General features: G+C 36.5%; 1 protein-coding gene across 2 annotated transcripts in view; it reads right to left on the bottom strand.

Annotated features, from left to right (window-relative positions):
• The window catches only part of CALHM5 (calcium homeostasis modulator family member 5), a 58,591-nt gene extending 31,560 nt beyond the window's left edge, over window positions 1–27,031 (bottom strand). The window contains exon 1 of one of the 2 annotated variants that reach the window (XM_074397579.1): window positions 2,773–27,031. In XM_074397579.1, coding sequence (XP_074253680.1) covers window positions 2,773–2,816 — 44 coding nt within the window. In that variant the 5' untranslated portion in view covers window positions 2,817–27,031. Of the gene's footprint in view, window positions 1–58 lie in introns of both variants that reach the window. The other variant, XM_074397578.1, reaches the window with a different exon arrangement.
• Window positions 27,032–27,170: the final 139 nt, after the last annotated feature.

Consider the following 27,170-nt stretch of genomic DNA (forward strand, 5'->3'; position numbering starts at 1 on the left):
CATCATATATATATATATATATATATATATATATGCATCATATATATATAGTGCATACCTGTGGTCCCAGTTACTTGGAAAGCTGAGGTGGGAGGCCAGGAGATTGAGGCTGCAGTGAGCCATGTTTGTGCCACTGCCAGCCTGGGCAACAGAGTGAGACACTGTCTTAAAAAAGAAAGAAAGAAAGAAAGAAAGAAAGAGAACAAGAATGAATAAGATCTAGTGTTTGATAGTACAACAGGGTGACTGTAGTTGATAAAAATTTTTTGTACATTTATTAATAATTAAGATTATAAATGGATTGTTTGTGACAAAAAAGATAAATGCTTGAGGTAATGGATACCCCATTTACCCAAGGTGATTGTTATGCATTGTATGTCTCTATGAAAATATCTCATGTATCCCATAAATATGTATCCCTACTGTGTACCCACAAAAAATAAAAATTTAAAAATAATCAATCAAAATAAATAAAACTTGTATAAGTGATATGTTAGCGAAAGACATCAACTAGGATTCAGGAACCAGTTCTGAGACCCAGTTCAGTTCTGTTTCTAGGGGCTTCAGCTGATCCTGAGTTGTGACTGATCCTAGGCAAGGCACATAATCTCTCAGTCTCTTTCTCTTTCTCTCTTCCCCCACCCCTTTAAAATCAGGGCATTGGATGCAATAAAGATCTAAAACTGCATCAATGGGGTTAAATGACATAAATGACCACTGAAATTCTACAATTTTGGATCATAGAACACTGCAGAGAAATTGTTTGTTCTCCACCTATTCAACTGCCTCTTCAAAGGGACATTGCAATAGGCATAAAGGATGAAATAGGGTTATTGGCACACAGATGCAGCATCAATGGAAGAACCTTTAAGCCTGCTCCACAGAAGACCAGGAGTAGAATCTGGAAGAAGATATTTGACATTAGACGGGATATCACAATGTCATGTATTTTAAACTGATGCTTCCATAAGAATTCTTGCCAATAATCTATCCCAAAGCTTCTTTTTAGGATATTTTTCCATCTTCTGCTCAGTTGCCTCTTTCTCATTTATAATATATGCATTCCTCCTAGAAACCCAAGATATTCATGCCTAAGACCCTCTCTCTTAAATCAGCACCCAACTAGCTATCCTAAAAACATTCCATGCCTTGGAGTATTCTCCCACCTGTCTATACCTTCCTCTTCTTTGTCTCCTAACCCAACCATCAAAAGTCCCCTGGCCCAATGTCTTTGTTCCCCACCCTCCTGAAGGTAGCTTAATCTGGTATTCTCAGTGATGCTGAGTATTGGAACTGATGACGGCTTCAGGATGCGGTTTGTTTTTTTCTCTCCCTGGAAGGAGGGGAGCCTCTTGGCACTGACTATATGTTTTGAAAAGCAAACTATGTAACTAGGAGAATGGCTTGTGTTCAGTAGGTGGGTGCATCCTGAAGAATGTGAGAACCTAGAGAGTTGGGTCTTTCTGATGAAGGACTTGAGGAAGTTGCACAGCATAACTACAGGATTATTTATTTTTATTCTACAAAAGCCTTTACTCTGAACACAAAATCTTGAACAAACCAGAGACTTTTTTCAATCATCTTGGCAAAGCCAACATGGAAGAAATGTTTGGGGCAGAGAGAGAGTTCAGTGCTACCCAAATGAAACAACCAGATGTTGCCCAATTAGAATTATGAGAACCACCTTTATCATTTTATATTTTCTTATAGCCACATTAAATAATAAAAAGAAATGTGACATTTGTTTTAATAATATATCATTTATTTTAATTATCCAAAATTTTATTTCAATATAATAATAAATATTATCTATAATAATAATAAATATCATTATTATTACTATTTTTGGTAGAGATGGAGGTCTTGCTTTGGTGCTCAGACTGGCCTTAAATCCTGGCCTCAAGTGGTCCTCCCACCTTGACCTCCCAAAGTGTTGGGATTATAGGAATGAGCTACACACACCAGGCCAATATAAAAATTTTTAATGAGACATTTTGTGCTATTTTTTTATATTAGGTCTTTGAACTCCAGTGTGTATTTGACATTCTTAGTCCATCTCAACTCATGGTAAATTTTCAATGGCTGGAGTGAAATATAATTCTACCAAAATAATAAAGTTGTATTTAGTGGTATTCAACAGCTTCAATTTTTAAATCTAACTTAATTCAAATTATACTGAATTTAAAATTCAGTCACACTAGTCACATTTTACATGTTCAATAGCCATGTGTTATCTATCTAGTGGCTACCCTAATGGATGGTGCAGGTCTAGAATCCCCAGTCAAAGATTTGTTGTGTCTCCTTGACCTTTGACACAAAGAATGAATGGAGAGGATCCAGTACCATGGAGAGAAAGAGAGGAAATGGGTAGAATAGAAAAAAAAAATTTTTAAATCAGGGCAATAAGACTGTCAGATACCCATGAAATGCTCTCTCTTCATCAACTGAGCAGTGACCCATAGAAACAATAAAGAGAGATTACACATCCTCTCCTGGGCTCCAAGTATGTTTTTATCATCATTGTGTAAAGCTGGATTTTTCTGATAAAGGGCTTGAGAAAGTTGCACAGCATAACTACAGGGTTATATAATATTTTTATTTCATAAAAGCCTTTACTCTAAACCCAAAACCTTGATTAAGCAGAAGCTTTGTCAGCAAAGCAAAAGAGGACGAAATGTTTGGGGCAGAGACATAGTGCAGTGCTCGTAAATGACCACACCAGATATTGCCCAAGCTGTTAACTGAGAAGGCCTGCTTTGGTTGTTTACTCACTGTTTGCAGTTGCCAGGAATCAGAAATACCTCCCTCCTGTACATTTATTTAGAGTCTTCTAAAACCTCTCCATTTCATTTACTAGCTGTTAGGAGCCTGGATCTCTTTAGCAGTCAGAATGAATGATGATGAATAAGTGGAAAGTTTCCTCTTCTCCCTGTTTATAAGAGACAAAAGGAGAAATCTGGAAAATCAAATGCTTTAAATAAGAGAATGATATTTAAAGCTTTTGTAACTGAAGAGAAAGAAAACTACTTTAAGAAAGATCTGCTACTACTTTAACAAAGATCTGCTAAATGTTAACTAACACAGTAAATGTTAAAGGATATGATATTACTCATTTTTAAGTGTCTCCAGTTGGGCTGTAGACTCTGGGTGGTTGTTATTTTTCAGTTTACTTCACCAGCTTTGGAAGCTAATATCTCTTCAGTAACACTGAAGAAGTCTGTGATGGATGCATTCTCCCAGCTCTGGAAACATCATATGACAAAATACTCAGTATTTTTCTTATTAAGAGAGAGAGCCAAATTTTGTTTACTCCACTTAGTTGCATATTCCTTGAAAAATCTGACCAGTGTCTGCATTTCTTCAGCCTATTAAACCTTCCAGAACTTTAGCTGGACGTAACCAGTCTTCAACCAATATGGTCTATGACAAACCGCCAACAGACAGTAAGGGATATAGCAGGTAAAATGTACCAGTGTGTGGTCTCAGAAGGAAATGGCCAATTCTTATTCAGTTAGTTAGCCAGTGTCGCCCTAAAATTGAAAACAAGGCACAGCCACAACAATCATTAGCAAAATTTTACTTTTCATTAGAAAAGAAGAGCTAAACAAAACATATCAAAAGTTGGAGCCCCTTTACAGAAAAACAGTTAAGAAATAGATCTTCTGGGGTAATTCTTGTTCTCCCTTGAATTCAGGTTCTGTCTTTCCCAGTTAAATTTTTATTTGTGTCCCAGGGATGAAGCCAACTTGATAGTCGTGGATAAGCTTTTTGATGTGTTGCTGGGTTCGGTTTGCCAGTTCTTTATTTAGGAGTTTTACATCGATGCCCATCAGGGATATGGGCCTGAATTTTATTTATTTATTTATTTTGTTGCATCTCTGCCAGATTTTGGTATCAGAATGATGCTGCTCTCATAAAATGAGTTAGGGAGGAGTCCCTCTTTTGCTATTGTTTGGAATCGTTTCAGAAGGAATGGTACTAGCTCTTCTTTGTACTTCTGGTAGAATTTGGCTGTGAATTCATCTGGTCCTGGACTTTTATTGGTTGGTAGGCTATTAGTTACTGCCTCAGTTTCAATATTGGTCTATTCAGGAATATTGCTGTTGGTCTTGTCAGGAATTTGACTTCTTCTTGGATTAGTCTTGGGAGACTGTATATGTTCAGAAATGTATCCATTTCTTCTAGATTTTTCCAGTTTATTTGCATAGAAGTGTTTATAGTATTTTCTGATGGTAGTTTGTATTTTGTGAGATCAGTGGTGATATCCCTTTTGTCATTTTTTATTGCATCTATTTGATTCTTCTCTCTTTTCTTCTTTATTAGTCTGTCTAGCAGTCTATTTTGTTGATCTTTTCAAAAAACCAGCTTCTGGATTCATTGATTTTTGAAGGGTTTTTTTTTTTGTGTGTGTGTCTCTGTCCCTTCAGGTCTGCTCTGGTCTTAGTTATTTATTGTCTTCTGCTAGCTTTTAAGTTTGTTTGCACTTGCTTCTCTAGCTCATTTAATTGTGATATTTGGTTATTGATCTCAGATTTTTTCAGCTTTCTGATGTGGGCATTTAGTGCTGTAAATTTCCTGCTTAACATTGCTTTAGCTGTGTTCCATAGATTCTGGTATGTTATCTCTTTGTTCTTACTGATTTCAAAGAACTTCTTCATTTCTGCCTTAAATTTGTTATTTACCCAGTAATCATTCAGGAGCAGGCTGTTCAATTTCCATATAGTTGTGCAATTTTGAGTGAGTTTCTTTATCCTGAGTTCTAATTTGATTGCATTGTGGTATGAGAGACTATTTGTTATGATTTCTGTTCTTTTGCATTTGCTAAGGAGTGTTTTACTTCCAATTATGTGGTCAATTTTAGGATAAGAAATTATGTGGTGCTGACAAGAATGTATGTTCTGTTGATATGGGGGGAAGGTTCTGTAGGTGTCTATTAGGTCCGCTTGTTCCAGAGCTGAGTTCAAGTTCTGAATATCCTTGTTAATTTTCTGTCTTTTTGATCTGTCTAATATTAACAGCAGGGTAGTAAAGTCACTCATTATTATTGTGTGGGAGGGAGTCTAAGTCTCTTTATAGGTCTCTGAGAACTTCTTTTATGAATCGGGTGCTCCTGTATTTGGTGCATATATATTTAGGATAGTTAGCTCTTCTTGTTGCTGTTGCACTGATTCCTTTACCATTATGTAATGCCCTTCTTTGTCTTTTTAAATCTTTGTTGGCTTAAAGAGACTAGGATTGCAACCCTGCCTTTTTTTTTTTTTTTTTTCGCTTTCCATTTGCTTGGTAAATATTCCTCCATCCTTTTATTTTGGACCTATGTGTGCCTTTGCACATAAGATGAGTCTCCTGAATACAGCACACTAATGGGTCTTGACTCTTTATCCAATTTGCCAGTCTGTGTCTTTTTATTGAGGCATTTAGCCCATTTGCACTTAAGGTCAATATTGTTATGTATGAATTTAATCCTGTCATCATGATGCTAGCTGGTTATTTTGCACGTTAGTTGATGTAGTTTCTTCATAGTGCCATTGGTCTTTATATTTTGGGGTTTTCTTGCAATGGCTGGTACCAGCTTTTCCTTTCCATATTTAGTGCTTCCTCAGGAGCTCTTGTAAGGCAGGCTTGGTGATGACAAAATCCCTCAGCACTTGCTTGTCTGGAAAGGATTTTGTTCCTCCTTTGCAAGGCTCTTTCAACATATGTAAATCAATAAATGTAGTCCATCACATAAACAGAACCAATGACAAAAACCACATGACTACCTCAATAGATGCAGAAAAGGCCTTCAATAAAATTCAACATCCCTTCATGCTAAAAACACTCAATAAACTACGTATTGATGGAACATACCTCAAAATAATGAGAGCTATTTAGGACAAACCCACAGCCAATATCATACTGAATGCAAGGACCTGGAAGCATTTCCTTTGAAAACTAGTACAAGACAAGGATGCCCTCTCTCACCACTCCTATTTAACATAGTTTTGGAAGTTCTGGCCAGGGCAATCAGGCAAGAGAAACAAAGCATACTGAAATAGGAAGAGAGAAAGTCAAATTGTCTCTGTTTGCAGATGACATGATTGTATATTTAAAAAATCCCATTGTCTCAGCCCAAAAACTCCTTAAGCTAATAAGCAACTTCAGGATAAGACTTTGCTAATAAGCAAAGTTTGCTAGCAAGACTTTGCTAAAAAGCATTCCTGTACACCAATTAAACAAGCAGAGAGCCAAATTATGAGTGAACTTCCATTCACAATTGCTACAAAGAGAATAAAATACCTAGAAATACAACTTATAAGGGATGTGTAGGATCTCCTCAAGAACTACAAACCACTGCTCAAGGAAATAATGGAGGACACAAAAAATGGAAAAACATTCCATGCTCATGCATGGGAAGAATCAGTATCATGAAAATGGCCATACTGCCCAAAGTAATTTATAGATTCAGTGCTGTCCCTGTCAAGCTACTATTGACTTTCTTCACAGAATTAGAAAAAAAGCTACTTTAAATTTCATATGGAATCAAAAAAGAGCCCATAGAGTCAAGACAATTATAAGCAAAAAGAACAAAGCTGAAGGCATGATGCTACCTGACTTCACACTATACTACAAGACTACAGTAATCAAAACAGTATGGTACTGGTATCAAAACATATATATAGATCAATGAGCAGAAAAGAGGCCTCAGAAATAACACCACACATCTACAACCATCTGATCTTTGACAAAACTGACAAAAACAAGCAATGGAGAAAAGATTCCCTATTTAATAAATGGTGCAGGAAAAGCTGGCTAGCCGTATGCAGAAAACTGAAACTGGCCCCCTTCCTTAAACCTTATACAAAAATTAACTCAAGATGGATTAAAGATGTAAATGTAAAACCTAAAACTATAAAAACCCAAGAAGAAAACCTAGGCAATACCATTCAGGACATAGGCATGGGCAATGACTTCATGACTAAAACACCAAAAGCAATGACAACAAAAGCCAAAATTGACAAATGGAATCTAATTAAACTAAAGAGCTTCTGCACAGCAAAAGAAACTATCCTCAGAGTGAACAGGCAACCTATAGAATGGGAGAAAATTTTTGCAATCTATTCATCTGAAAAGGGGCTAATATCCAGAATCTACAAGGAATTTAAACAAACGTACAAGAAAAAAACAAACAGTCTCATCAAAAAGTGGGTGAAGGCTATGAACAGACACTTCTCAAAAGAAGACATTTATGCAGCCTACAAACATATGAAAAAAAGCTCATCATCACTGGTCATTAGAGAAATGCAAATCAAAACCACAATGAGATACCATCTTATGTCAGTTAGAATGGCAATCATTAAAAATTCAGGTAACAACAGATGCTGGAGAGGATGTGGAGAAATAGGAATGCTTTTACACTGTCATTAGGAGTGTAAATTAGTTTAACCATTGTGGAAGACAGTGTGGCAGTTCCTCAAGGATCTAGAACCAGAAATACCATTTGACTCAGCAATCCTCATTACTGGGTATATACCTAAAGGATTATAAATCATTCTACTATGAAGACACATGCACATGTATGTTTATTGCAGCACTGTTTACAATAGTAAAGACTTGGAACCAACACGGATGTCCATAAATGAGACTGGATAAATAAAATGTGGCACATATACACCATGGAATACTATGCAGCCATAAAAATAATGAGTTCTTGTCTATTGCAGGGATATAGGCAAAGTTGGAAACCATCATTCTCAGCAAACTAACATAGGAACAGAAAACTACACACTACATGTCATCAATCATAAGAGGGAGTTAAACAATGAGAACACAGGGACACAGGGAGGAGAACATCACACACGGGGACTTGTTGGGTGGGGGATGGGGAGAAAGGGGAGGGATAACATTAGGACAAATACCTAATGCATGCAGGGCTTAAGACCCAGATGACAGATTGATAGGTGTAGCAAACCACCATGGCACATGTGTACCCTATGTAAGAAAACTGCACGTTCTGCACATGTATCCCAGAACTTAAAGTAAAATTTTAAAAAATCTTGGTTTTTCTTCCTTCCTTCTGTTTCTTTCGTCTTCCATTTTTTAGTAGCCCTATGGCTACTACACAATCACAATCTTCTTTTCTTCCATAGAATCTTCCTGGAATTTCTTACTTTCTCTTTTATTTCTTCTTCCATTTTCTTTTAATTATGCTTCATGTAATAGACACTTTTTTAGCTTCCTATATCTTCCCCTCTTCTAATTCAATGATATTTCTCCTTAGGAGCCCACCATTTAATTAAACAACACATCTACTTTAGGTGGCTCACTCTCAGTTTAAAGCCACTTCCTTGCCATTCAAATCTAATTTGGTGCACAGGTTTCTGTTAACTGCAATCAGCAAGATCCAAACTAATTTTTCCTGTTCTCTCATCTCCATTAGTAGCAATGCAACAAAGTTCACTGCATGATATATATGTGATAGGTCAGATAATCTGTAACATATTTGAGAATACCAAAAAAATTACTTATTATTAGATTTTCACATGGTTGAATGTTCAATGAAATAAAACTTGTATTTACATGGCTCTCCTCTTCACAAGAAGGAAACGTTCACAGGAGTAAGAGAATAGAAAGTTGCATTATGTTGTGTAAGTACTCAGCACATAAGACCTAGAAAAGGGAGATTCCACAGGGAGAAGACACAGTTTTGAATTAGTGGTAGCTCTTAAAATAAAACAGTCAGATAATTTATACATTTCAGGCCCTTGCTACACCTATTTCCACTGGAATCCTAAATCATATCAGGAGTCACTAAGGATTCCAAATTCAAAGCATCCCTCTGATTTCAGGAACCACCCAGTGGCATAAATCTTTAAAGCCAGAAGACTACATTTAGTGACTTGCTCTTCCTGTGTAGTGTGGGAATCACATAAAGTTTGATGACATGGAAGATGAATTGTTAATTCCCACTGGATACCAAGCAATCCAACACCTGGAAATGCTGGTTTTTAAGATTTGGATTCAATTAACATTTTTATCAGATGACAGGCATATGTGGTACATCATGTATTTTTCAACAATCTGTGAGGCATTAAGTTTGTAATGGGGATAGCTATGAAATAACAAAGAAATTAAGCTTGCCAGTGCTCTAAGTGCATTAAGATGTGGAGCTGGTGAGTAAAGAGAGTTGGCAATAGCTCCTGAGGATCTTGCTTAGGGGCCTAAGTGAGTGGAGGAACCACAGGAGGAGAAGTCAGCTAAAAAGAAGAAGGTAGTAAGTTTAGAATACTTTGAGTTTGAGGTGCCTTTGAAACATCCAAATAATACCAGGAGCTCAGAAGAGAGGTCTGAACTGAAGATAGAGTTTGGAGTCATCAGTGTATAAACAATAGTAACAGCAGTGGATGTGGAGGGTAGCATCTGAACAGAATATGGACTTGAGAAAATATAAAAGGCAAAGATAGAATCATGAGAAATACCACCATTCAAGGGGCAGTAAGAAAAGGAAAGAACAAGTCAGGCTGAACTTTCAGTCAGAGATGTAGAGAGGAGAAATGGGTGGCACCACAGCCAAATTTCAAGGAAAATAAAGGAGTCAGAGGTGTTAGATGCCACAGAAATGCAATAAAGTTAGGCCAGAAAAGGGATGTTGGAACTGGTGTAGAAGAGGCCTTTGCCTCTTAGCAATTTCAGGGCAGTGGTGAAGGCAGAGGCCTCATTAAAGATTGAGGAGTCAACAGGAGGTGAGACCCTATGTGTAGATAATTCTGATAGGGAAATTGACTGTAAATGGACATTCAGTGCAAGGTTGGGCTGTTTGATCTTTTAATTTTAGTTTTTTCCTTTAAGAATTCAGGCATTTGAAAATGTAAAAGAGAGGGAATAACTTGTGAGGAACTTGCAGAGGGCAGGAGAAAGATGACAGGAGAAAGGTTTGACTCTGAACTGCATGAAGATTACCCTTTCTCTGGAGAAAGGCATGACAAAATTGAAAGTGGGCAGATAAGGGGATTGGATTAGAGATGCTTGGGGAAGATGCTAAGCTCATGACCATTAGCCTTAATTTTTCCTGTGAAATAAAATCAAGGTCTTTGTAGAGATGGAGGCAGACAGAGGCTGGATGAGGACACTCTGTGCTATAGAACACTGTCCATACTCTTAGCACTTAAGCCCTCAAAGTAGAAAATAACCCAGCCTTGAGAATGCATGATCATGCACATGCCTGGGAAGAAAATACACATGACCGTTACTTCCCCATGCTCTAATAAATTCTTCACAATGGCACTAACATGGGGATAATATCCTGCCCGGGCATACTTACCTGAGATTCCCCTGGATCATAAGTACAATTTCCTGTGTCTCCAAGGAGATGGGTGATTTGATTGTAGGCTACCTTAGAGAAGTTTTCCAAACAAGGAGCAGATTTGTGGCTACAAAATTTCCCCAAGTACTTCTGCATCTAGATCGTGGAAATGTAAACTGTTTTTAGCATTCTAAAAATGCTCATTATACACACATAGAAATTATCACCGAGGAAAGCCACAGAAAGCCACATATCAGGACTACCAAGACTTGTATAATGATTGTTCCAAAGATGTCAAAGAAATGTGAAAAGCTGGCAAATGCCACTATTGAAAAAAAATACCCCCAGAAAAAGCAGTGTAAAAGTTGGAGCCAGTAAGTGAATAGACCAGAGATGATTTGTAATGCATTAGGGGTGCTTAAAAAATGACTTAAAGAAAAGAATTTCTACTCCCACTGTCAGTATTCCCCCCAGAACCTTATCTGTGATTGTCTTGTGGCTGCCTATGATGTTTAGACAGTCTGGAAGAAATTCATGTCAGAAACATGTCAGAAGGACATGTTTCATACCCCAGACAGGTGAAAATAATGGCATTTTAAACCTTTCTGAACACCTCATGAAGATGTCAGATCAAAATGAATGAATGGAAGAAAAAAGTCCCAATACTGGTTGCTCAAGTTTAGACAGCTCAAAGGGCAATTCTTTATCAAGAATGCCATGTCTCCAGACTCAACAATTGATGATGATGGTACTTCTATGCATGAATTCAGCCAGGTGTCTCTTGGCAAAGATTTGTTCTCTATTATCTAAAGTTAAACATAATTAAATTTAGTGTTGATGATATTCCTGGTAGCTAACTTTTAGAGGCAGGAATATTTGTGGCAAATTTAGGTTGGAGATAGAAACAGAAACCACATAATCTTGGTTAGTTCTTTCTAGTTCTGGGATGGCAGACTTTATAGGAAAAGCTACAAAGATAAAATTTTAAGACCAAAGATGATCTTCGAGATTATATATAGTATTTACTTTTTTTCAATTAATAAAATTATGAGACCTGAAAGGTTGATTTGATGTCATGTGGAAAATCTTCGGGAAGAGCAAATTGAATAAATAATTACTACTACATGGAATTGCTTGCTCTTTTTTTTTTTTTTTTTTTTTGAGATGGGGTCTCACTCTGTCACCCAGGTTGGAGTGCAGTGGCACGAACTTGGCTCACTGCAACCTCCGCCTCCTGGGTTCAGGCAATTCTCTGCCTCAGCCTCCAAGTAGCTGGGATTACAGCTAGTGCTTGACTTACGACCATGATTGGTTTCGACAGACCGATCGTAACACGATTTGGTCATAAGTTGAGTAGCCTATATGTACAGTACTGTGAAATGATGTTATAAAAATCTTTAAGTCATATTTTATCATAATTTTCTTTCATTATTGTTATATATCATAATTTTCTTTGTTCATTTTATGCCATTTGTATCATCTCTACACCATTTTGTTTCTTATTTTTACATTTGTCAGGTTTAAGTAAAACACTGCATTACCAGTACAACTGATTTAATATTTGCAAAACATACAAAATTACAAAATACAGGTGCATACAAAAATACAAAATACAGGTGTAAAAAATACCATAGGAAACATTTTCCCAATTGCAAAACATATCAAAATATATAAACACGTACGAAACATTTTATTGGCAATTCCTCTTGGTAGACATCTTGGGAGGGATTTGATGAAAAATATCCAAGACACAAAACACAAATTGCTGTACCAAGTCTGGGATAGCAGTTGAAATGGTGCACGCGGAGATGGTAGTGCTGCCAGAAGCTGGTCTGCACTGTCGTATGCCCAGCTGGGCGACGTTTGCGCTGCCAGACGCGGAGCAGTCGTGGCTAACGATTGTGGTCGTAAAGTCGAATGATCGTAAGTTGCATAGGTCGTAAGTCGATCAATACCTGTATAGGCTCCTGCCACCATGCCCAGCTAATTTTGTATTTTTAATAGAGACAGGGTTTCATCATCTTGGCCAGGCTGGTATTGAACTCCTGACCTCGTGATCCACCTGTCTCAGTCTCCCAAAGTGTTGGGATTATAGGTGTGAGCCACTGCACCCTGTGGAATTGCTTATTCTTAGAAGGACATGAGTGCTCTAGTTCCTACTAGGTCCTCAGTGATCTTCATTACCTATCTCTCTTCCCTTTCCACTGGCTCCTTCTCATACCTTTGAAAGCATGCTCAAGTTTCTACCATTTTAGAAAGAACATTCCCTTGACAATTGTTTCCTGACAGTCCACCAATTTCTCCCTCATCCTTTCACTGGCAAATTTAAATATATATATATATATATAGTAGCAAAAGGAGTGCCAGTTTGGAAACTGGACAAGACTATGTTAAATTGCTTAATTTGCCACTGACTAGCCTGGTGGCCTTAAGCAAGTCCACTTCCCTCAAGTAAAATGCCACAATACCATAATATTTTGAAAGATTAGGTATTTAATGAAGGGCACCCATTATTCTCAGGCTTGTTGATTCTTTATTTGCTGCCTCATCCCAACGGACTGAAATCTGGTTTCTAATCCCACATTCTACTGAAACTTTATTCACTGTCACAAATTACATCTTTATCTGCCCAATAAAATCAGCATTTTATTCCTGTTCTATTTTTATCTCTTTACAGTGTCTGACGCTCTTGATTTCTTCCTTAGTTCTTTCTCCTTGATAGGCTTCAGGGAAATGTCTCCACCTTGACTCTTCTTCTGTATTTCTGCTGGCTACGAATTGTACATTTCCTTCATTCTCCTACAATTATTTTGCCTTCCCCAAATGGTGGTATACATAGGGCTCTATGGTTGGAATTTTCTCAAAGTAGGTGTTTTCTCTGGATAGATCTTACCCAGAAAAATTCTCTTCTCTACCTTCTTCTCCCATCTGCTACTATTCCCTAATAATCACTGCACCTACACGTCCCATAAGCATGTATTTGGTGTGCTCCAAACTCAACTCATCATTTCCTTTTCTCCCTGCTAAATCTGTTTTTTTGAAAATTTCATTTCCTAGTTAATGATCCCACTGTCAAAACTGAAAAGTTCTATTCATTTTGGACCCTTTTCTCTCTTACTATTTACATCCAATCTGTCACTAAGTTCTTTTAATTCTACTTTCTAAATTCCTCTTGATTTTTCTTTGCCCTTTAGTTCAGGACCTCATCTGTATTCTTGAAGTTACCAGTTTCCCACTGCCAGTTACTACCACCCCCATTTCACACTCCACACTAAAATAAAGTGATTCCATAAAACACCAGTGGCATAAGTGGTACATCCAGACCACAAACCTCTCAGAAGTGTTCCTGTCCATTTCCAGTTCATACTATGCTCCTTATCCATCACATGAAGTTCAGCTGATCAACCTCCTGCATATGTCACCTACTCAATGAAAACTATCTTTACTGGCTCATTTCCCCATCCCACCTCTGGACTGAGTGTTTCCCTCTATTTCCCAACTCCCTTAGTACCTCTCACATATCTCTACCCTATATGCTGAGTTTTTTCCTGCTTGTCTTTCTCCCCAATCAGACTGTGAGCTCTTTGTTAAAGAGCACATATTGTTTGTCTTTGTACTCCTAGCACCTGGCACAATCCCTGACAGTCGAATACTCTATAGTATTTTTATTATGTTTCAAAATTACAGAATCCTTGAATAAATGAGATGATAATCTACATGTCTAGTTGTGCTATTGTGAAAGATTATTCTCCATTTCATATTATGCATGTGGTTTTCTATTGTTAGTGTCAAACTTTTCATAAAAGTTTCCCTAACTTACCAATATAAAATATATGGAATGTGCCTTTGTAATTACAGACTCATTTGGTCTTGAGGACATCTCAGATAGCTTAACTGGTCATGAACAAAACTACATTCTTTGTTTTGCTCAAGAAGGTGAGGATTAGGCTGGAGACCATAATTTTACTGCCTGTTTCCTGAGTTAGGTGCTGTCCCCTTCAATTTTCTCACTATGTGCCTCATGAATATGTATACTTATTATTTGTTAATTAAAAAAATAAAAAATTTTAAAAGCTTGATAAAGTTAAGTTAAAAAGAAAAAACTTGTAGTGCAGAATTTGAATTGGAAACTGTCAGTGTGAACTCTTAGCAGTTTTGTCTTTTAGAAATTCTATGTATGATAACCAAAGCACAGACAACAAATTTTAAAAATCGATAAATTGGACTACATTAGGATTTAAAACTTCTGCACATCAAAGGGCATAATCAACAAAATAAAATGCAATCCACAGAATGGGAGAAAAATATTTGCAAATCATGTATCTGACAAGGAGTTTATATCGAGAATATTAAGGAACTGAGACAAATTCAACATAAAAAACCAAAATGGTTAAAAAATAGGCAATGGACTTGAACTGACATTTAGCCAAAGAAGATCTACAAATGGTCAATAAGCACATGAATAGATGCTCAAAGTCACTAATGATTAGGGGAGCACAAATCAAAACCACAGTGAGATACCAGTTTACACACATTAGGATGGATACTATGAAAACACCAAAAAATAACAAGTGTTAATGAGGATGTGGAGAAATTAAATTCTTGAGAAATGTTGGTGGAGAAATGTTGGTGCAGCTGCTATGAAAGCATTATAGTGGCTTCTCAAAAACTTAAAAAGAATTGCCATAAGATCCAGAAACTTTACTCTGTGAATGTCTCACAAAATTGAAAGCAGAGTCTCAAAGAGATATTTTTATACCCATGTTCATAGCAGCATTGTTTACAGTCATCAAAATGTGGAAGCAACACAAGAGTCCTTCAATGGAGGAAAGGATAAACAAGATATATACATACAATGAAATATTACTCTGCCCTGTAAAGGAAGGAAACTCTAACCTGTGCTACAACGTGGATGAATCTTGAAGACATTGTGCTACGTCATATAAGGCAGTCACAAAAAGACAAATACTGTATGATTTCACTTAAATGCAGTACTTAGAAGTAGTCAAATTTGTAGAGACAGAAAGAATGGCAGTCTCCAGATGTTGAGGAGAGTATGGAGTGGGGAGTTATTGTTTAATGAATACAGAATTTCAGTTTTGCAAGATAAAAAGAGTTCTGGAGATAGATATTGGTGATGATTCCACAATAATGTGAATGTACTTAATACTATTGAAATGTACACTTAAAAATGGTTAAGGTGGTAAGTTTCATGTTATGTGTGTTTTACTACAATTAAAATGTTTTAATAAATCAAATGTCTACAAGTAAAGGATTAATTAAACAACCAAAAAAGACATTTCAGGAGCATTACAATTGTGCAATATATAAACTTTATTTGAATCCCAATTCAAATAGATACTTTTATGAGGTAAACTGGAACTTAAATGCTGGCAGGATATTTGATGATATTAAATAACTCAGGAATGGAAAACCAAACATTGTATGTTTTCAGTCATAAGTGGGAGCTAGCCAGGCACAGTGGCTCATGCTTGTAATCCCAACACTTTGGGAGTCTGAGGCAGGTGGATCACCTTAAGTCAGGAGTTCAAGACTAGCCTGGCCAACATGGTGAAATCCTGTCTCTACTAAAAAAACAAAAATTAGCCAAGTATGGTGGTAGGTGCCTGTAATCCAAGTTATTCAGGAGGCTGAGGCAGGAGAATTGCTTGATCCCAGGAGGCAGAGGTTGCAGTGAGCCAAGATCATGCCATTGCACTCCAGGCTGGGCAACAAGAGCAAGACTCCATCTAAAAAAATAAAATAAAATAAAATAAAATAAAATAAAATAAAATAAAATAAAATAAAAGTGAAAGCTAAGCTCTGAGGACACAAAGGCCTAAGAATGATACAATGGACTTTGGGCACTTGGGGGAAAAGGTGGGAGAGGGGTGTGGAATAAAAGACTACACATTGGGTACAGTGTAAACTGCTTGGGCGATGGGTGCACTAAAATCTCAGAAAGCGCCTCTAAAGAACTTATTCATATAACCAGCACCTGCTTCCCAAAAACCTATTGAAAGAATTTTTAAAAAGTAACTCTCCTAAAAAGAAAAAAAAAAAAAGAAAGGAGAAATTCTTCTTATTTCTTAGATATGATGGTGATATTGTGGTTTTTATATGTGTCTTTCTTTAGAGATATATATTTATATGTTTACAGATTAAACGATATATTTGGAATGTCCCTGAAAAATCTGGTAATGAAGGGATGTGTGGGAACATACATAAGATTGGCAATGAGTTGATAATTGTTAAAACTGATTCATGGGTACATAGAGCTTTATTGTCTTACTTTCTCACTTTTGTTGATTCTTGAAATTTTCTTCAATAAATACTATTTCAAAATATTAATAATTGTTAAATCTTTGTCTGCAGTAGTTCATTATACTACTCTATTTTTCTCTGTGTTTATATAGTAGTCATTATATACAACTAAAAATCCTTCATCATTATATAAAATTAAAAAAAATCCCAGAATGATCCATCTATACCTGATGGTATCACCAGTTTCTTTATTGCCTCTCCATGTTCTCTCCAGCTAAGACCCCTATGAAGACAGATAAAGCTGTCTGTCACCTGCCCTTTGCTTTTCACTTCAGCTCTTGTATCTGGTGCCGGGGCAATGTTGAACTAGTTTGGTTCCTAAATACACTATACTGTTCATGCCTCTGTGCCTTTTCACATGCTGTTCCTCCTTCCTGAAATGCTCTTCGCCTTCTTTACACCTAGTAAACAACCCATCCTGCAAAAACCTCTTCAGCATTCAAGTTCTCTAAAACCTTCCTGTATCACCCTTCTACTAAGATACACATTAACAAGTTAGTGTGTATCTTGCTTCATTCCATACATATTTGAGGCAACTCCCAGGGAAATTACCATTCTACTCTTTCTCTGACATGTACATTATATTAATCTTTGTATGAATCCCAAAGTTTTATAATTATTTCATTATGGACCTTTCCTGCCCCCACTAGACTATAATCATGTTGTGAATATTTGCTAAATACTTATTCAATCAAATTGGCTCCTGCTTTAAAATTTTTTAAGTGACACTGTGAATAGAAGCAATGGTTAAAACAAAGCAAATCTAAATAACTGGATTTTTTTTCATACTATCAATCAGTAGAGGAAAAATAATAACCACCACAGCTGCTTAAAGTGGTCACCACAAACACTAACAGATTCTTGTCAAAGAATATATTATTATGACTCCAGTCGTAGGATTATTTTGAATCAGTTAAGAAAACACTGGAAGATCTTAAATGGAGAATAATGTCATGTAGACATGTCATGTCTTTCTGTATGTTCAATAACCATATTTGGGGACTCTTTGAAGAGAATTAGGCATTGCAAAAAATGTAAAACACTGATTAGTAACACCGGTAACATTTACCAATTATTTCCATACATTTTGTTGATTATTTAAGTAATTATCTTGTTTCTATTTTCTTTTTGTAACTTACTTTAAAAAATGTATTCATGCAAACAGTTTAAAGATCCAGAAAAGAGTAAATCATCTGCGTATACCTCTCCTCCCCTCCCTGACCTCCACCGCTTCCACCTCTGCCTCCACTTTCTGCTTCATAACAGCAACTCTTTCCACACTTGCAACCAATTCTTCCGGTATTTACCACATTGTTGTACGTAGCATGCTCATATAGCCCTCTCATGATTTTTCAGTTTGAGTCATTAGTTTTTATAATACTTCTGCATAAGAAAGATGAGGCTTTCTCACACACAACCTCCACTTCAACCACACACATAGGAAAATTTCCTGATCCTTAATCCTACTAGTATACGATGCTCTGAAAACATAACTGATCATTTTCAGTTTTGTCTTTTTATTATGAGCCACTCAGTCCAGCACAAATCAAGGGAGGGAATTGGTCTCTATCTTTTGAAGGAAACAGTTTCAAAGGATTTGTAGGCATGTTTAAAAATGACCACACTCTATCTAAAAGGGGTCTCAGTGATTTTTTCCAGTAAAATATTATGGACTCATAGTTTTATTAAAATTTGAAATTTTTTCCACTCCAACTCTTGAGATATAGGGCTAATTGTATTATGGAGGAGCTGACTTTGCCATCATGTAGTGTGCTTTCCTTTCACCACCAAGCTTAGGGATTTCCTTCTGCATCTTGCATAGGGCAGCTTGTTCCCTGATCCCATTACTTCACCTTCTTGGTGTACTCACTTTTCTGAAAAAGTGCATATTTTACTAGCTTCCTTATAAAGAGTGAATATGAGATAAAGTTTGTAAACATATGATCATCCAGCTTCCAACTGTTTTTCAGAATTTCCATGCCATTTGATTCTTTATCCTGTCTGTTCTCTCCGGAAAACTTCAGGATTTTCTCCACATCCTCAGTGTATCAAAATGGCACCATGATGCATCTCAGTTTGAGTCTGTATCCTTCCTCTGTGCTGATTACCTAATGGAATTTCTCAATCTAGAAATCCATGGTCTTCCATTTGAATTATTTATTTGATAATTTCTTATCCTATTCTCTCAATTTTCCCTGCTTTCTCCTGGAATCTTATTAGCAGAATGTTAGATCTTCTAGATTGGGCTTCTAATTTTCTTTACTTTTATTTCCTTTCTTCCTATCTCTTTATCTTAATCCTTTTCTTCCTGAGAGATTTCCTCAATTGTATTTCTAGACCTTCTATTACATTTGTAATTTCTAACATGTTGTTAATTTCTAAGAATTATTGCATTTTCAACTTTTTAAAAATGCCACTCTATCCTTATTTTTTATATACAATGTCTGTTCTTATACCTCTAAAATCACTAAGGGTAGTTTTAAAAAAATTTTCCCTTTAAAATGCATAGTTTCCATTTCCTCCAAGTAATTGTTTTTCTGTTTGTTTTGGTCTCTGCCTTTCATACTTTTCTCAAATCTCTGGAGCTCCTTAGTGCTCCACTTATATTGTATAAAATGCAAACTTTGATGAAACTTGTTGATTATGGGCTTCAACGTAGAATAAATTGGGCATTTAAATGTGAATTTCAAAATGTGTCATTTTTTTGAAGTCACTTTTTTAGGGGCCGTCAAATTTCTGATAAAGAAGCATCAGAAATGAGTCTTCTGATCTACTGCCTGGAGAATATTGGTTTAATTCCAGCTTTCTACAAGCCAGGTGGGAAAGAGAGTGGGGAAATAAAATTTCAGTATATACATTTTAACTTATTTTCCATTTTTTCAATATAGTATCTCTGCATTCAGCTATACTTATTGTTCCTCAGTCTGGAAATATTTTTGAAAAACTATCCAGAGGTTAAAACTCTCATCTTCTGCTAGGGTAGGGAGAAGCAGTTTGTTTGGCTGCATGGAACAGGGACAGATAATCTGAGAGACAATTTTTCTTAAAAAGGTTTTCAACCAATTCTGCTTTTAATTCTACCTCCAGTCCCATATCTAGAGGTGAATGGTGCTGCTAATTCCTGAGAATTTTACAGATTCCATGGTGTAAGTCATTGCTTATCTTTTTCCACTTCTGACTTGGGTTTCGGATTTTTTTCTCAAGTCTATTAGACCAGTTATCAGTTACCATCCACATTTTCTGTTTGTTTGTTTTTTGTTTTTGTGTTTTGAGACAAGGGCTCTCTTCCATCACCCAGACTGGAGTGCAGTGGGGAGATCACAACCCACTGCAGCCTCAACTTCCCACCCTCAGGTAGTTCTCCTAACTTGGCCTCCCCAGTAGCTGGAACTAGAGGTGCGCGCCACCATGCCTGGTTAACTTTTTGTATTTTTAGTAGAGACAGGGTTTCACCATGTTGGCCAGGCTGATCTCGAACTTCTGGGTTCAAATCATTCACGCACCTTGGCCTCCCAGAGTTCTGGGATTTGTGTGAGCCACCAGACCTGGCCACCGTCTACTTTCCAGCTCTCCAAAACTGTGTTGGTTTTTGTTCCCCTTCTTGTTCTCTGCTTGCTTTATGTCATTAAAAAAGATCCCTTCACTTTTTTTTATTGTGGTAAAATGTGTACTTTCAAATCAATAATTTTGAACAGAAATACCTCTTCCAAATATTATTCATTGCCAATGATCGTATTTACCAAATATTATTGTTAATAAGTGTAAATTGTTGGATCTCAAACTGGAGGGGGAATATAGAGGATATGGAATAAAGGTGTAGATTTTAAGAAAATAAAAATGACAATTTTAAAGTGTGGGCTTTATCATACATCTGCAACGAAAGTTAGGCCGCTTCTAGCTGGGACAAATGTGCTTGGCAGCCTGGAAAGATTGTGGAATTCTGTTGGTATGAACGGTGGCAAGCAGACTTAAACGTTAAAGAATGTGGACTTGTTAAAGTTAGTCCTCTTAGATTACATATGAATTGAATAGGAACAGTTGTTTCATCAAGAAATATTGAGCAGAGCTGAGAGCAGACAAAGAAGTTAGGACTGTTTTGATTTTTAAGAGGAAAAACATCTGTCTTTGATTTTATGCACTGCCCTCTCTCCAAGTGCTTTTAAGTTTCTTTAAAGATGCCTGGATGCATGATTATCTATTCTCCATCAAATAAACCATGTCTTAATGAACCCCTGTGCATCCATCCACTTGCTTGGCCATTGAAATAAGTTGCCCTACAACTTGACCATATCTCAGATATGAGTTTATTTAAGTTGCCTTTTTTGGATTAGACTGTATGACTTAAGAATATTGTGAAGTCGATTAAACAACGGCTGGTGGCCATCTGCCTCTGATTATCTGAGGTACCGTTTTACAAACTGTGTGTTCTGGGAAACATCAATAACCCCTAAGTTGGTGCATACTACATGGAAAAAAACTTTCTTTGCTTTTACAATTTTCTTTCTTTGTTATATATAAGAAAAATATGAAATATTTTATATAATTTTATAGTGCTACATATAATCTGTCCTTATGAAATGGAATGGCATACAAAAAACAGAAATAACATTAGTAATCACCAGATTTATGAACACACGGTTTTGAAGTCTAGGAATGATAATGCATTTACCAAAGTGCCACATCTGGTTTCAGATTTATTATCTATGGTTATATAACTTGCATCTTGAAATTTCAATAAATATTTGCAATACTTAAAATTTTTTTCTTCTTAAAATAAAAATATATTTTTTCTCAAGTGTTTTTTAAAATCAGTTTTGTCACTATTTGTGGGAGTTAAAAACAGATTTAAAAAAAAATCTTTAGACACTATAAAATCATGCTGGAAAGAGGAAACACACATTTTTATTACAATACAACAAGGTTTATGGTCAAGTTTTACAGTAAGTTTGAGGGATGAAGTCATAGAATTCAGAAGAGAAAGTTACTGTGGACTGATACAGTTGGGGCACACACTGATGAGAAAGTATGATTCGAAATAAGACTTGGAAAATACTGACAGGTGGATGATTGTCCTCCTCAGTCTCTCATACTCTCACATGTCTTGCTATATGACAAGACTGCGAAGCTCTGACTGCTTTTTATGCAGGCCATTTCTTATCTCATCTCTTAAAGTTGCAGTAAGCAACTTTAAAGTCTCCTTTTTGGACAAACAGCAGGTTTGATTAATAGTTCCCATAAAATGGCAGTTCCGCAAGCTTACTTTTCTCTCCAGTAATGCAACCTGCTGTGTATGCAAATATCTATCTTAGCCATCTCTGGTGCCCCTATCAGGCTTAGGGACAAGGGGAACTGATGCAAACATGATGCTCATGCTGTTTGTGCTGTTGTGATTAATACAATTTTTGCAACTGGTCTAGACATTTCATCTCTCCTACCAATGTTCATAATATAATAATAAGCTATTAGCTTGCAAATAGGGTAAACTAAAATTCCAGACCTGACATTGGGGTAATGAGAGAAAAAAGAAATCAGTTGAGTGGAGAAGTGCAACTAAGCCAGGTATGTTTCAGCTGGTTGAATGATCAGAAGGCCTGACTGAGTCAGACATTAGATATTACTATATAATATTGAAAAAATAAACATAGATAGATGGAATGAGGTGAGGGGGCTGTTTTAGGCACTTCCCCAAACTCTATATAATATTAGCAGATATGTCTAAAGAGACTGTGACCTACAACCACAGCTCTCTTTGGCTTACCAAGCAATAAATTCAGGTTTTGTTAGAAATTGGGTAGTATTCTCCTTTAATACATGGAGCTTAGAGTCTAGATTTGATAAAACAGACAACAGGGATCTCTCAGTCAGGATGATACAATCCGTGTTTTAGGAAAATTGATCCTGCCTTTTCATGAATAAATGTGTCTCAAAAGAAGATACACAAACAGCCAACAAACATGCAAAAAAAAAAAAAATGCTCAGCATCACTAACCCTTAGGAAAATGCAAAGTAAAGCCACAATGAGATACCATCTTACTCCTGCAAGAATGGCCATAATTAAAAAGTCAAAAAACAATAGATGTTGGCGTAGATGTAGTGAAAAGGGAATGCTTTTATACCGATAGTGGGAATGTAAATTAATACAACCTGTATGGAAAACAGTAAGGAGATTCCTTAAAGAACTAAAAGTCATTATATCAAGAAGACACTTGCACATGTGTATTTAAGAAGCACAATTTACAATTACAAAGATATGGAACAAACCTAAATGCCCATTGACCAATGAGTGGATAAAGAAAATGTGGTATGTTTACACCATGGAATCCTACTCAGCCATTATAGGGAACAAAATAATGTCTTTTGCAGCAACTTGGATAGAGCTGAAGGCCTTTATTCTAAGTGAAGTAACTCAGGAATGGAAAATCAAATACAGTATGTTCTCACTTGAAGTGGGAGCTAAGCTATGAGGATGCAAAGACATACAGAGTGATACGACAGGACTGAGTATTGGGGAAGATGGAAGGAGAGTGAGCGATAAAAGACTGCATATTGGGTACACTGTACACTACTCAATTGATGAGTTCACCAAAATCTCAGAATTCACCACTATAGAATTTATCCATGTAACCAAAAACTACTTGTCCCACAAAAATTATTGAAATAATAAAATAATAATAAACAAAAATTTTTAAAAAGAAGAGACTGCAGATAGATAAACCAGGTAAGAAACTATTAGAATAACCCAGGACCAGAGGAGATAGTCTGTGAAATTTGAACTTCATCTCAGCATCTTACATCTGACCTTTTATATAAAGTGATTCAGTGCATTCAGCTCTAGCAGCAAACATTACTGAAAAAACAGATAAATGCCTCTAAGAAGAGGAAAACTGCTGACAGAAAGAAAAAATAAGGAACCACCTGAGAGCTGCATATATAGGGAGGAGTTGGTTTGTTTCGATCTATCATGAATGTCAAACCAAAATTATTTGTTGGTATTGGGCTTTTGGTGACTAGCACAGTTTAATACATAAGGAATTACCACCAGAACACTGTGAACATGCTGAGAAGAATTCTGAGACACTTAGTTTGCCATTGGTTTGAATTAGATTTTTAGGCTGCCACTATTTTTTAAAATCCCATTCATGGCAGGGAGCAGTGGCTCATGCCTGTAATCCCAGCACTTTGGGAAGCCAAGGCTGGTAGGTTGCCTGAGGTCAGGAGTTCAAGACCAGCCTTGCCAGCATGGTGAAACCTCATCTCTACTAAAAATACAAAAATTAGCTGGACATGGTGGTGGGCACCTCTAATACCAGCTACTCAGGAGGATGAGCCAGGATACTTGCTTTAACCCAGGAGGCAGAAATTGCAGTGAGCCGAGATCACACCATTGCACTCCAGCCTGGGCAACAAAAGTAAAACTCCATCTCAAAACAAAAAACAAAACAAAACAAAAACCTATCCATATTGAATGAAATATTACATCGAAAAATATAACAACCACCCCCACACCACCACCCAGAGAAAATGAACTGAAGAAAAGAACACACCAAAGCGATGGGCCATTGTGGAGAAACCCTGAAATGACACCTCGGTGGAGAATCCTTTAGGGCTTGATACTGATTAGTATTTTTTAGAAAGCACTGTTCAGTAGGAATGTAATGGAAGAAACCTTCACTGGGGCCTCCAAGTAGCCAGCAAGTTTATGAGGTTATACTTTCAGTAGACCTGACTTTGTAACTCATTCTCAAGCCTTAGCTAAAATATTTCCAATTTAATGAAATTTATGTGAATATTCCTAGGGAGATCTGTTTTCTCAAAACACTTTGCTTATTTCTTTATTATAGTTTTTTTTAATTCCCATTATGGCCAATTGTTTACATATTTGCCTACTGATTCTTTGAGAATATTTCTCTCCTTTTCTCTGATCCCTTTAGCCTATTGCCTTATAATAATAACAATAAATTTTGTTTATTGAGCATTTTCTAGGCATTATCTCATTTAATCCTCACAAAATCATCTGGGTAAACAATATGATTATTCAACATTTTACAAATGCTGAAACTGAGATTTGGAGAGGCATTTAAAGTCACATCCTTAGTAGAGGCCACACCATAAACCCAGTGTTACCTGTCTCTAGTGTCTGAGCTCTGAATTACGGGATTATAAAGACGCCCACATATAGTATCCCCTCTCAATACAATCAGCTCTCCATATCCATGGATTCAATCAATTATAGGTCAAAAATACTTGGGAAAAAATTTTCTCCCATTGCAATTGTACTGAACCTGTACAAACTTTTTTCTTGTCATTATTCCCTAAACAATACAGTATAACAACTATTTACATAGCATTTTCAGTGTAGTAGATATTATAAATAATCTAAACATGATTTAAAATATACAGGAGGATGTGTATAGGTTATATGAAAATTCTACATTATTTTACAGAAGAGACTTGAGCATCCATGAATTTGGAATCCATGGAGGGTCCTGGAACCAAATCCCAATATATTAAGAAGTAGATGATGACCCTGAGGGCATCAGTTAAATAGGGCCCAAAACTTGAGGAGGATCACTGAAAAGTTAGTCACAGCATTTTAAAGCAAACTGTGACTACTGACTATACAAATTCACTTCTCACCATTATCAATAATTTTATCAAACCAAGTTTCTCATGTAATATTCTCCTAGCAAAGTAAGCTATTTTAAAAAGTACTCAAAATACCATAAGAAAACTCATGCACAACATGCATACCTGCCCATACACTTGCCATCTGACTTTAAATCCTCAGTAACACATTCTATTTGGTCTTAGGTATCTTTCCTTAGCTCCAGGGTTATGGCTACCAACATTCTAAAAGGGAACATTACTGCCTGTCTTTTAAGTCAGCATGTTCTTATCTTCTGTTGATTATCCCAGAAAGTCCAATGGTCAGTTTCAGTCATCAGATCATTTAGGTACTGTAGGGAAGGGGTCCCTCACACTCCATGGCCTGTTAGGAACTGGGCCATACAGCAGGAGGTGAGCGACAGGTGAGCAAGTGAAGCTTCATCTGTATTTACAGCTGCTCCCCATTGCTTGTATTACTGCTCGAGCTCCACCTCCTGTTAGATGGGTGGTGGCATTAGATTCTCATAAGAGCGCAAACCCTATTATGAACTTCATATATGAAGGATTTAGTGAGGGATCTAGGTTGCAGTCTCCTTATAAGAATCTAATACCTGATGATCTGTCATTGTCTCCCATCACCCCCAGATGGGACAGTCTAGTTGCAGTAAAACAAGCTCAGGGCTCCCACTGATTCTACATTATGGTGAGTTGTATAATTATTTCATTATTATAATGTAATAATAATAGAAATAAAGTACACAATAAATGTAATGCACTTGAATCATCCTGAAACCACTCACTCCCACTCCTGTCCATGGAAAAATTGTCTTCCACGAAACCAGTCCCTGGTGCCAAAAAGGTTGGGGACTGCTGTTGTAGGGAATGTGTGAGGTAGTTATTAAGCTCATTCAGAATAAAAGCCAGAGTGCTTACAGTGGTCCAAAGGCTTATGTAATCTGTCTCCAACCCCTTTATCTCCCTGACTTCGTGGCCTACTTCTGTCTCCTAATTTGCCATTCTCAGACCACGTTGATTAATCCTTCATCCCTTCAATCTTGGCTCAAAGGTAACTTCTCATGAGGGCAATAGCCCTCCAATCTCAGCATTTCTGATGCTTCTTGGGGTGCTCTCCTTTTTCTTTTTTTCACAATGTCAATCTTCTTACGTACCCAATTATTTACTCATTTATTATGCCTGATCTTTTTTCCTCCTCTTCCCCCTAGAATGTAAGCTCCACAAAAACAGAGCTTTGGTTTTGCTTCGTTGACATATCCTAGAACATGCCCAGAATGTATCAGGCACTCAAATATTTGTTGGTTTAAGTGAATGAAATAATAATGAAATCCTACAAATCAATAGGAGAAAGGCAGACAAACTATAAAAAATGGGCAAAGGGTTTGAATAGGCATTTCATAAAAGAAGATATACAAATGGCTAGAAAAGAAATGTATAGATGCCTAAAGCCTGTAATGATTAGGGAAATGTCAATTTAAACCATAATGAGATATACCATTACATATTTCCCTGACAAAAAGTAAATAATTAGAAATACCAAATGTTGCAGAAGTGAGAAGCTATGAGAACTCTTATAGTAGTATAAATTGATACAATCCTTTATATTCAATATGATATAACAAACGGGAATATGTGCATACTCTAATGCTACCACATATTCCCAGAAACACACTCTGAAGAAACATTTGCTCATGTTTATCAGAGTACAAGTCCATGAATGTTCATACCAGCAGTGCTGATGACAGCCAGAAGTGGGAACAACCCAAATGTCCATCAGCAGTTAAATGGACTACATTGTGGTATACTTGGACAATAAAATACTACACAGTAACCAAAATAAACAAATTGTCCTCTACATAATATGGATTAATCTCTTAAAAACAAAAAGAATATCACAAAACATTTATCAGAGCCTGATTTTATTCATTTAAATAAAGTTCAA

This window comes from Saimiri boliviensis, chromosome 4 (assembly GCF_048565385.1).
Source record: "Saimiri boliviensis isolate mSaiBol1 chromosome 4, mSaiBol1.pri, whole genome shotgun sequence".
NCBI classification, from domain to species: Eukaryota; Metazoa; Chordata; class Mammalia; order Primates; family Cebidae; genus Saimiri; species Saimiri boliviensis.